The 13,228-nt window shown below is 42.4% G+C and overlaps 1 protein-coding gene across 2 annotated transcripts in view; it reads left to right on the top strand.

Moving 5' to 3' along the window:
* CSAD (cysteine sulfinic acid decarboxylase) overlaps positions 1-13,228 on the top strand; it is a 218,050-nt gene that overhangs the window by 192,823 nt on the left and 11,999 nt on the right. For both annotated transcript variants that reach the window (XM_077483876.1, XM_077483878.1), the window contains 3 exons: positions 2,750-2,949; positions 7,870-7,921; positions 12,303-12,392. In XM_077483876.1, the coding sequence (XP_077340002.1) occupies positions 2,750-2,949; positions 7,870-7,921; positions 12,303-12,392 (342 nt within the window). The remainder of the gene's footprint in view (positions 1-2,749; positions 2,950-7,869; positions 7,922-12,302; positions 12,393-13,228) is intronic.

Here is a 13,228-nt window from a genome sequence, read left to right as displayed (position 1 = left end):
CTCAAGCCTGTACTCCACTGAGAACTAACACTGTGTGATTTGGAGACAACTACAGCGGAGGCAGTTAGAAGTGTGCTATATCACAAGAAGAGTTTCAATATTCATTCTACATTATTCTTGTTTGTTAAACCCTTTGGTTTACAATTACTTCAATACAATAGCTAGCAGAAGACAGAAAACCAAAGACTACATCTTTTATTGCAAGGCCTTGCATTCAATTACTATAGGAAAGGACTGCATTATAAGGCAGGGGGAGCTCCCTAGCAGTTGTATTGCTTAGTGTTGGTTACTTTACATCTCTGTATTTATCACAGCATGCTGGAAGTGGGAAGGTGCCCGGGGTTAAGCCATTGTCACTCTGAGCATTGGTCCCACATGGAGACACACGTGCAGGGGTTATCTAAGAATTCTTTACATGTTAAAATTGTTGTGAATACCCACTGTACTGTCACATTATGTTTGTGTGATGGTGTAGTTATTGTAATTGTTTTATACCAGTTTCAGTAAAAACACATTCTGGTTAATTACAATTGGTGTGCAGTGTTGTTCTTTTTCCTACAGGTGGAGCAACAGATACCCAGGTAAAGGTACTCTATTGTTGTATTGTACATTGTGGGGTCATCCTCTGTTGTTAGCCTCACACCAACAGTGCACCACAGCTGTGTCAAGGGGATTGAGCCAAGTAAACAGGGGTGTAATAGCAGAGTGCAGGCCCAATCAAATACTAGCAGCTCCTTCAGGGGTCAATGCCTTATATATATATATATATATATATATATATATAGATATATATATATATATATATATATATATACAGTGCCTTGCGAAAGTATTCGGCCCCCTTGAACTTTTCAACCTTTTGCCACATTTCAGGCTTCAAACATAAAGATATCAAATTTAAATTTTTTGTGAAGAATCACCAACAAGTGGGACACAATTGTGAAGTGGAACGAAATCTATTGGATATTTTAAACTTTTTTAGCAAATAAAAAACTGAAAAGTGGTGCGTGCAAAATTATTCGGCCCCTTTACTTTCAGTGCAGCAAACTCACTCCAGAAGTTCAGCGAGGATCTCTGAATGATCCAATGTTGTCCTAAATGACTGATGGTGATAAATAGAATCCACCTGTGTGTAATCAAGTCTCTGTATAAATGCACCTGCTCTGTGATAGTCTCAGGGTTCTGTTGAAAGCGCAGAGAGCATCATGAAGACCAAGGAACACACCAGGCAGGTCCGTAATACTGTTGTGGAGAAGTTTAAAGCCGGATTTGGATACAAAAAGATTTCCCAAGCTTTAAACATCCCAAGGAGCACTGTACAAGCGATAATTTTGAAATGGAAGGAGTATCAGACCACTGCAAATCTACCAAGACCTGGCCGTCCCTCTAAACTTTCAGCTCAGACAAGGAGAAGACTGATCAGAGATGCAGCCAAGAGGCCCATGATCACTCTGGATGAACTGCAGAGAACTACAGCTGATGTGAGAGAGTCTGTCCATAGGACAACAATCAGTCGTACACTGCACAAATCTGACCTTTATGGAAGAGTGGCAAGAAAAAAGCCATTTCTCAAAGATATCCATAAAAAGTCTCGTCTAAAGTTTGCCACAAGCCACCTGGAAGACACACCAAACATGTGGAAGAAGGTGCTCTGGTCAGATGAAACCAAAATCGAACTTTTTGCCCACAATGCAAAACTATATGTTTGGCGTAAAAGCAACACAGCTCATCACCCTCAACACACCATCCCCACTGTCAAACATGGTGGTGGCAGCATCATGGTTTGGGCCTGCTTTTCTTCAGCAGGGACAGGGAAGATGGTTAAAATTGAGGGGAAGATGGATACAGCCAAATACAGGACCATTCTGGATGAAAACCTGTTGGAGTTCGCAAAAGACCTGAAACTGGGACGGAGATTTATCTTCCAACAAGACAATGATCCCAAACATACAGCAAAATCTACAAAGGAATGGTTCACAAATAAAGGTATCCAGGTGTTAGAATGGCCAAGTCAAAGTCCAGACCTGAATCCAATCGAGAATCTGTGGAAAGAGCTGAAAACTGCTTTTCACAAACGCTCTCCATCCAACCTCACTGAGCTTGAGCTGTTTTGCAAGGAAGAATGGGCAAGAATTTCAGTCTCTCGATGTGCAAAACTGATAGAGACATACCCCAAGCGACTTGCAGCTGTAATCGCAGCAAAAGGTGGCTCTACAAAGTATTAACGCAAGGGGGCCGAATAATTTTGCACGCCCCACTTTTCATTTTTTTATTAGTTAAAAAAGTTTCAAAAATCCAATAGATTTCGTTCCACTTCACAATTGTGTCCCACTTGTTGGTGATTCTTCACAAAAAATAAAAATTTTATATCTTTATGTTTGAAGCCTGAAATGTGGCAAAAGGTTGAAAAGTTCAAAGGGGCCGAATACTTTCGCAAGGCACTGTATGTATATATATATATATATATATATATATATATATATATATATATATATATATATAATTTTTATTTATTTATTTTAGGAAATATTTGTTTATATATTGTATGTTACCACTTTATTGTAATGAGTGCATGTTTATCTATGACAAAGCAGAATATGTACAGGCACCATCTGCTCAATAAACCATACTAAATAATTTGATAACCATATCTACTTCTTTTTCCCCTGCAAATTGTACACATTACCTTTAACAAAATAAGTCAGCCTTAATATAAACAGAAAGTTTCTTTTTTTTTTTTTTTCCGCAGGGATTGCTGCAGAGATGCCATGCAGCCAATGCCACCTATTTGTTCCAAACTGACAAGTTTTACAGCCTGAAATTCGACACTGGAGATAAGTCAATTCAATGTGGCCGCAGAGTGGACTGCCTGAAGCTCTGGCTGATGTGGAAGGCACTTGGGACCAAGGGACTGGAGAAACGGGTGGATACGATCCTGGAGAATGCCAGGTAAAAATGACCATAGAGAAAAGCTATAACATTTTTATTCCAAAACTGATTATTAAAGTGACTGTAAAGGTTTGATTTATTTTCTATTAAAATAACAAACATGTCATGCTTACCTGCTCTGTGCAATGGTTTTGCACATAGCAGCCCCAATCCTCCTCTTCTCAGGTCCCCCATCAGTGCTTCTAACTTCCTTTCTCTCACTAAGTGCTTCCACAGCAATCCGCTTGCTATGGGGGCACTCATGCATGCACGCCCTCAAATCCTGCTCTGTGTGTCTATAAGAAACACAGAGCGGGGCTCGGTCCCACCAACCACTCAGTGACAACAGCAGCAGCCAGTGGCTTCCTCTGCTGTGTCTGAGCAAATGAGGAGCAAGAGAACCTATAGAGCCCTGGCTCTCATGCCCATCTCTGGATCAAGATCAAGCTCGGGTAAGTATTTTGGTGGGGCTGGAGGGAAGATGCATGCAGAAGGTTTTTTACCTTACTGCATAGAATGCAGTAAGGTAAAAAAAATCCTTCTCCTTCTGCTTTTACAACCACAGTAAACATGGGAAAAAGCATGAACAATCTAGTATAGTTAAAGTTATAGTTAAAGGTGGGTTAAACAGGTATGTCAGAGGTGTTACTGCAATATAGATAATAAGACTTGTTCGTTAAAAGAGAAGTATGGCCAAAGCTTGTCATACTTATCTTGGGGATCACAGGAGAGAACCTAATTTTTCTCTCCTGTGACCCAGAATCAGCCAACAGTGGGCTTAAACTCACCTCTACCGGCTCTCGAAGGATCCCACCATATTGTTTGGATCCACCGAGATACAATGCCTTGCGAAAGTATTCGGCCCCCTTGAACTTTTCAACCTTTTGCCACATTTCTGGCTTCAAACATAGAGATATAAAATTAAATTTTTTTTGTGAAGAATCACCAACAAGTGGGACACAATTGTGAAGTGGAACGAAATCTATTGGATAATTTAAATTTTTTTAGCAAATAAAAAACTGAAAAGTGGTGCGTGCAAAATTATTCGGCCCCTTTACTTTCAGTGCAGCAAACTCACTCCAGAAGTTCAGCGAGGATCTCTGAATGATTCAATGTTGTCCTAAATGACTGATGGTGATAAATAGAATCCACCTGTGTGTAATCAAGTCTCTGTATAAATGCACCTGCTCTGTGATAGTCTCAGGGTTCTGTTGAAAGCGCAGAGAGCATCATGAAGACCAAGGAACACACCAGGCAAGTTTAAAGCCGGATTTGGATACAAAAAGATTTCCCAAGCTTTAAACATCCCAAGGAGCACTGTGCAAGCGATCATTTTGAAATGGAAGGAGTATCAGACCACTGCAAATCTACCAAGACCTGGCCGTCCCTCTAAACTTTCAGCTCAGACAAGGAGAAGACTGATCAGAGATGCAGCCAAGAGGCCCATGATCACTCTGGATGAACTGTGAAAATGGACCCTCGCGCCACTAAGTGCTAAAGGTGAAAATATATCTAAATGCGTGTAAGTCAAAAAATGGAAAATATACCAACAAAAACAATATATAAAGTAAACAGTGAAATAATACAAAAGTGCAAGTGCTACTTGGTAATGCAAAAAAATGCAGCGGGACAAAATAGTAAACACAAACTATCACATCAAATAAATAAAGTAAAGAGTCCTGAGCAAATCGTGCCACTAAAAAAATTATAAATAGATATAACTGTATAAAAATGTGTGAAACAGTCAATATAAAAATAAGAAAAAAAAATCTATATCAAAATTCACACACCGATGAGTGAGGATGAATAATAAAAAAAAAAGAGAAAGGACGGGACCAAATGTTCCAAAATTCACCAATCCAGGCTCTCAGAACTCTCATCTCAAGATGAAATAGGCAAGCAAATGAAAATAACCCCAGACACTTCTCCTTTGCTTCTCTGTATAAAGCTTCCAAGGAATTGCAGATAAAGCATGTCATATACACTTCTGCCACTAGAGGGCCATTCCCAGCTCTTTGCACTGCAGATAAAAGCTTCTATTTCCGTAGTATGGAGCTCGAAAAAAACACAAAGGAGAGGGGGAAGGGGAGAGAGAGAGGGGACTCCAATCGTGTAGTAGTTCAAATAAAGCAGATACAATTTATTAAGAAATAACCTAGACTCTCACATTTCAAGCATAAAAAATACACAGATAGAGGAAGATGGAGATCTGGCGTCTTGCGCCAGTCTTACGCTACTTCCGGTTTGTCCTACGGCCACTCCCTACGTGTTACGTCATACCACGTGACTTCTTCAGGCCCAATCAAATACTAGCAGCTCCTTCAGGGGTCAATGTATATATATATACAGTGCCTTGCGAAAGTATTCGGCCCCCTTGAACTTTTCAACCTTTTGCCACATTTCAGGCTTCAAACATAAAGATATAAAATTTAAATTTTTTGTGAAGAATCACCAACAAGTGGGACACAATTGGGAAGTGGAACAAAATCTATTGGATATTTTAAACTTTTTTAGCAAATAAAAAACTGAAAAGTGGTGCGTGCAAAATTATTCGGCCCCTTTACTTTCAGTGCAGCAAACTCACTCCAGAAGTTCAGCGAGGATCTCTGAATGATCCAATGTTGTCCTAAATGACTGATGGTGATAAATAGAATCCACCTGTGTGTAATCAAGTCTCTGTATAAATGCACCTGCTCTGTGATAGTCTCAGGGTTCTGTTGAAAGCGCAGAGAGCATCATGAAGACCAAGGAACACACCAGGCAGGTCCGTAATACTGTTGTGGAGAAGTTTAAAGCCGGATTTGGATACAAAAAGATTTCCCTAGCTTTAAACATCCCAAGGAGCACTGTACAAGCGATCATTTTGAAATGGAAGGAGTATCAGACCACTGTAAATCTACCAAGACCTGGCCGTCCCTCTAAACTTTCAGCTCAGACAAGGAGAAGACTGATCAGAGATGCAGCCAAGAGGCCCATGATCACTCTGGATGAACTGCAGAGAACTACAGCTGAGGTGGGAGAGTCTGTCCATAGGACAACAATCAGTCGTACACTGCACAAATCTGGCCTTTATGGAAGAGTGGCAAGAAGAAAGCCATTTCTCAAAGATATCCATAAAAAGTCTCGTCTAAAGTTTGCCACAAGCCACCTGGGAGACACACCAAACATGTGGAAGAAGGTGCTCTGGTCAGATGAAACCAAAATCTAACTTTTTGCCCACAATGCAAAACGATATGTTTGGCGTAAAAGCAACACAGCTCATCACCCTCAACACACCATCCCCACTGTCAAACATGGTGGTGGCAGCATCATGGTTTGGGCCTGCTTTTCTTCAGCAGGGACAGGGAAGATGGTTAAAATTGAGGGGAAGATGGATGCAGCCAAATACAGGACCATTCTGGATGAAAACCTGTTGGAGTCTGCAAAAGACCTGAAACTGGGACGGAGATTTATCTTCCAACAAGACAATGATCCCAAACATACAGCAAAATCTACAAAGGAATGGTTCACAAATAAACGTATCCAGGTGTTAGAATGGCCAAGTCAAAGTCCAGACCTGAATCCAATCGAGAATCTGTGGAAAGAGCTGAAAACTGCTGTTCACAAACGCTCTCCATCCAACCTCACTGAGCTTGAGCTGTTTTGAAAGGAAGAATGGGCAATAATTTCAGTCTCTTGATGTGCAAAACTGATAGAGACATACCCCAAGCGACTTGCAGCTGTAATCGCAGCAAAAGATGGCTCTACAAAGTATTAACGCAAGGGGGCCGAATAATTTTGCACGCCCCCCTTTTCATTTTTTTATTAATTAAAAAAGTTTCAAAAATCCAATAGATTTCGTTCCACTTCACAATTGTGTCCCACTTGTTGGTGATTCTTCACAAAAAATAACATTTTTATATCTTTATGTTTGAAGCCTGAAATGTTGCAAAAGGTTGAAAAGTTCAAGGGGGCTGAATACTTTCGCAAGGCACTGTATCTGATCAGCAGCTGAGTCATCCTCTAAATGCATGTCTGAGAGCGGAAGCCAGGCACTCCTGCCCCCTCCCCAGCCTGGTGCTGCAGTGAGAGCTGGAGGGGCAGCATCAGTCACCCCTCTCTGATGAGAACAGATTGAGAACTGAGTGATTAGCAGTCATGTGATTGCTCAGTTCTCAGGCTTAGAGCTGGCAGGGAACAGCTGTAGCAGCAGACCGATGCTGCAGTATGGAGGTATGATGCTTGTGGGTTTAACAACTACAAACGTCACCTTCAGATTATTCCAAGATTAAAATGATGAAGCTGAGGTAAAAAAAAATCTTGAACCGTTACAGTTCTCTTTATTTAATTTTGGAAACAATGTTAACAAACAGCAGGATAAACAGAATGCAGAGTACCTTAACAGGTATTAATAAAGTTTAAGACTAGCAATACACATCAGTTTTTTTGATCAGTCAGTAGGCTGATCAAAAAAAAAAACAGAACTGATTCCCCCATCCACACATTAAAGGTGGATGTGGGAATACTCCCCTCTACATTATTGTATTCTGACAGCTGAACTCCCCTAATCAGGGCTGCAGCCAATTGACCCATAAGTGGGGAGGTGAAGAAGTTTCCCCTCACAGTGGGCACCTAATAGCAAGTTTCAAGTCATTGGGAGACCTCCCACAGTGCCCCCAGCCTCCAACGGTGCCCGAAAGAACCCTCAGCCTTCAACAGTGCCTCCCATCCCATCTCGTCTCGCCTCGCATGCAGAATCTCAAGTGTTCTTATGTGCAGAATCAGGTTAGCGTCAAAAAACAAAAATTTGGAACTTAAGGGGGTTTATGGAGAAAAAGGCCAATTGATCAATTGGTCCTACACACAGCCTTCTCTTACACCCAAAAGGTATATCATTAATTTTTTTGTAATAAATATCCAGAACATTAGCCCATACCTCACGTGGTCTATCTTGGGTTTCAGATACTTAGCAGAGGAAATAAAACGAAGGGAGGGATTCATTCTGCTGATGGAGGTATGTTGGGTATAGGTTTTATTTCACATGTTACATAATGTAAAGCAGGGGTATAATAATTCATGGAGGTCTGATCAGAAATTTTTTTGCCAGCAGAGGTCCTAATCGCATGTTTGTATGAAGACTCGGGACCTTCACATCACAGCCCCGTTCCTCTTATATCACATTCCCCTTCGTACATCAATGTTCACATCACCCCCCCATAGTGGTGTCATCTGCCCCCCCTTACATCATCTCCCACTGTAGTGTCCTCTGCCTCCCTTAACATCACCCCCTACAGTGGTGTCCTCTGCTCCTTCACAGCACCCCCTCCCATAGCAGTGTCCTATGCCCCTCCCTTTGCATCGCAGCCCTCCACGGCTCTTTCCCCCATTCACGCCGGAGCGTTATGTCCCCATTTACATCATGGCTCCCTGCAGCTCTACATCCCTATTCACACTACAGCTCCCCACAGCTTTTGGCCCTCTATTCACATTTCAGCACTCTGCAGTTCTGGCGCCCATTCATATTACAGCCCGCTGCATCGCTTCCCAAAATTCATAAAACAGCCCCCCACACCTCTGGATTCCTATTTACATTGCAGCCACCTACAGCTCTGCTGGCCAATTCACATTGCAGTCCTCCTCGCAGCCCCCTAACCCCGGAACTCTGCTACCCTATTCACACTGCAGCCCCCACTGTTCTGTTCTCCAATTCACATTGCAGCCACCCCCCCCCCCCCCCCCGCAGCACTATGCTTCTATTCACATTGCAGCCTCCCTGCAGCTCTGCCCCTTCACTCTTCTACCTTACTCAGCTGCATAGAGCAGAGAGCAGGAGGCAGGACAGCTCTGGAAGGAGGGCAGGAGCGAGAGGATCACAGTTCATTCTGCACTCCTGTGACCCATTTTCAGAAGACAGCAGGCTTAAGTACGCTGTCTGCTGACGTCACAGAGCTGGTCCAGGTTTGGGTAAGATAGTGACAGTGGAGTTGGGATGCACCCCCATGCCTGGACCAGTGTTCTATCAGATACCCGCTACCCATCAAAAAGCCGCTATCGGCCTACTACGGAGTGCGCAGCCGAAGTGATGTTGCCTCGTGGCCATCTTGGTACACCCGCGCTTGTCCCCAGTAAGCCTGGATTTAGAAATCTGTAAGCAGACACCTACCGGAGTCTTGCTTTTTACAATTATTTTTAAAAGTAAACTGAGCTAATATAGTGAAATGCAGTATTTAGAAGTCCATAACACTCTTTTGATGTTGAATCTTAAAAGCAGAGGTGTTCGATCACATCAGCAAACAGTGTTACGGACTTCTAAATACTGCAATTTACTATATAAGCTATCATATAAATGTACTCACCGAGGCCAAGATGCTGAGAGCGGTCGCTGTTGCGACTCGGAGCAGACCACCCCTGAAGGTGGCACAGAGGGTGGTTGCACCAAGAGGCACAAGCTACCAGTAGGACAGTCACTTGCTAGTAGATCAGCAGGTAGCTTGAACAGAGCTGAAAGGTGATGTCCCGTGGGAAGGTCCAGAAGCAATGGTAGCAAGTCCGTAAGGCAAAGGCAGAATCCAGGAGGCAGGCCAGGGGTCAAACACAGTCCAGATCAGAAGACAACAAGTACCAGGAAAGCTGAGACAGAAGGATAATCCAAGACAAGTCGGGGGTCGAACACAGGAGATAGCAGGTAAGTCCAGATGCAGGCTGAGGGTCAAACACGTTCAGAAAGCGGGAGTCCAAGGTCAAGCCAAAGGTCGGGTCAGGAGAAGGATCAGCGAGGTCGATGAGGCAATCCGGGTCACAACGGGTAATACAGATCACAGGAACAGACGTGGGAATCACAGGAAGCTGAAGACGAACCAGCAGTGTGTTTGGATAAACCTCACTTCCTTTATAGGTCAGCGAGGGGTCACACCGTGTGTGTGTGTGCTTGTGTGCCTTAGCTTATTCCTATTGCACACAGCTGTGCGCCAGAGCGCTTTACCCGTGCGCATCCTATGACATAAGCAGAGTTTACTGGTAAAAATAACTGTGAAAAGCAAGACTCCAGTGGATGTATAAAGATGTCCACTTGCCAACTTCTAACTCTAGGCTTACTGCAAACGAGTGCGGGTGTATCAAGATGGCTGCGAGGCAACGTCACCTCGGCTGTGCATCGCACATGTGCAGTAGGCCTTGTAGCGGCTTTCTGGTGGGTAGTGGCTATTTGATAGAGCAGCAGCACCCAGCTCAGCATCTCACTGAGCCACTAAGAGCCTGGGCTGGCCACTCCTCCACAACCCAGCACTCCAGTGAGCATGGTGGGGGCAGAGCAGAGAGCTGTGAGAACCGAGCGATCGGCGGTGTTAGATTGCTCGGTTCTCAGTCTTAGAGGCCCAGGGAACAGGTGCGGCATCAGACCGATACTGCATCCACCTAGGTAAGTATGATTATAAAATAACAAACATTCCCATACTTCTCTTTTAACTCCGGCAGCTCCCACTCCCACCCTCCATTAAAAGCTCCTGTGCCTCCTATGAGCAGCCTATAACTGTTCTGCCTCTCTCTCCACTGCTGTGATAATGACAGCAGTAGCGGTTGATGAGGTGAAGAACTGGCTCCTAAATTGGTCCAGATGGGACAGTGACTCAGTCCTGAACCGATCCAGACCACGGTCCACCATTTAGGCTCCGTTCACATCTAGGCGTTGCTATTTTACAGGCAGTTTTTTCTGGATTTTTGCAGTTTTTTGCAGCGTTTTTATACAGGCGTTTACAAGGTTAAAATGTCATCAGTGTAAAAGCAACACAATGCCTGTAATCTGCTAAAAAAAGAAGCTTGTGTACTTTTTTGAGCGAGGGGCGTTTTGCTTCAGGCAACAGAACGCTCAGATGTGAACATGAGCCATTGAAATTAATGGGATTTGTCTTGTTGGGTGTTTCTAGAGCTGAGGCTTAGAGCAGAAAAACACCCAAAAACGTCTAGATGTGAACATCTCTGTCAGGAGAAATCGCAGGTGGCCGGCGGGCGCATCGGCTCCAGCATCATACCGTGGGCGTGCATGCGCACCCCTACAGCTCACAAAGTTGCCACCATACAGGAATGGCGATTCGCCCAGGAAAGCCAATCTGCCGCAGTATAACAGCAGTGGCTGGTTCTTAAGAGGTTAATCCACTGTCTGTATTGTTCCTCAGTTATAAGCTCTGTAAATCCTACAAGGTGGATCCTGAAGAAGCCCTTTTTCTGGGGGAAATGCTTTGATCCATACACCTCGTAACTTCCAGTCAAGCACAGATTTATATATTGGATATTTGTCTAGTATTTGGTATTCCTGCATGGAGCTTATTCTCCTGCTGGTTTTTTTACATGATTTTGTATAAATAAAACATTATGTGATGTTCTTGCTACATTGATTTCTTATCTTTTGGGCACTTAAAAATCCCCATTTCCCATAGTTTCCCCCCCTGGAGAGGCATGTGTTATCTCTTTTTCTACATTGATCTTATAATGTATACCAGGCAGGGTCAGATTTCCAGCACAGGAGCCTCTGGGCACACAACCCTTTGCAGTGCACACTCTGCTAGGGAAATCTTTTTTGTTTTCCGGTGCTATACTTGCTTAGAATATTGTGATAATGTGTAAATATGCTTAGGTGAGATGTCTGGTCTCAGTTATTATGGAACAAAAATGCCTGTTCAATAATTATTCACTGACAAGCTGTTTTTTTTGCCTCTGCCGCATATAGGTGCATACCTACTGTGTCTAATGGTAAATCTGACCCTGATAATTGGCCTTTTATTTATAATACATTGATTATAATACATTATTACCACAAAAGCAAATTATTCAATATTGAGGGTTAATTTAAACAAAAAATGTACAGTTATGTTCCTCAAAGAATTGGAAAAAACACTGACCAGTTCAGTAACCATGATAGCAAGCAACTGAGCTGCAAGTTTGAAAATGACTTGCTAAGCTATTGCTAGACTTGCCAAGCTTCACAATTGCAGCAAATTCGCATTGCATAACTCCAGATCAACTTTCTTTACAAACATTCTGTTAAGTTCTGGTTCAGTTATGTTGTGCAATAGTCATTCCACCATAGGAATCACTGTGACTGAATTTTCATGCTGTAGACATGTAGAGCTCTTGCTGTAGACTCACCACTGCAACTTTGCTCTTGCTAGAGACTTGCCATGCAAATTTTCTACAAATTGGAAAAGTGTCAACTAGAACTTGTGCTTCAAGTGCTCTGCAAGTATACAACTTGCCAGTGAAAAAAACTTAACACTGCCACAAATTTGTGGCAAGTTATCCTTGCTATCTGGGAACTTACAACTGTAAAACTTACAAGTAAACTATACAATAATATATGTTGTCTGATTACTGTACTTGATGTTTTTTTTTTTTTAATTTAGCCAGAGTTTGTAAATGTATGTTTTTGGTATGTGCCACCAAGCCTCCGAAACCAGGAAGATTCCCCAAACTTCTGGGATAAACTGGGAAAGGTATCAACATGTTCCAAAAAATGTATTTGTTAAGTTTAAATTTTTTATGTAATAAATGTAACTAGAAACAGAATGCTGATGAATATGCCTAGAATATATAAAATAACCGCGCAAAAAAGGGCAATAGGTATGCGGCCTACCCTGCTAGGCCCCCCCAAATGCACTAGAGTGTAAAAAAATATATATATAATAAAGAATAATCAGGCGTTTCCTATATAGTGAGAAATGACAGTACTGTCAATTAAATATAGTAAATAGTGAAGTGGCTAAACCAAATAAATGTGATAGACAAAAAGTCTGAAAGTCTAAGTCGCCTTACAGAGTGCTAAACTCCTTAGTAGCTACAATGTAAATGTGTCATACGTGTACCATGTGACATACCAAATATTAACAATGTTATATTAAGCCGTGATATTCATACAGTGCCAGAAGTAACACCAATAAATCGCATTAAAATAAATCGCATGAAATGAGTAGATAAATTATAAAATATATGCAAATGTGAGATAAATAAATTAACCAAGTCAAGATTATAACATCCAAAACCATGCAACGCTAGCAAAACCAAAACCAAAGTCTTTGGTAATTATAAAGTGCTCAGTGACTTGCTATTGTAGAGAACACAGGAAAATATCCAGGTGACTTTCGGTGCTCCCCCTTGTGGTAACCCCTGCAGGGGTATTACGCATGTAAGGAGGGTTGGTGCCAAGATGATTTTATAATCCTAAACATCCAATATTCAGCTGTTATAGATCATCCAAGGGTATCTCGCTCCTGGATCTGTTAGGATACACCTGATGTGCTCAGGGGGCAGATCTCCCAGCTGTAGTAGTATC

Source organism: Lithobates pipiens, unplaced genomic scaffold (assembly GCF_037356315.1).
Source record: "Lithobates pipiens isolate NorthernLeopardFrog02 unplaced genomic scaffold, aLitPip1_a1.2 Scaffold_16, whole genome shotgun sequence".
NCBI lineage: Eukaryota > Metazoa > Chordata > Amphibia > Anura > Ranidae > Lithobates > Lithobates pipiens.
This window is presented reverse-complemented; position numbering and strand designations above follow the sequence as displayed.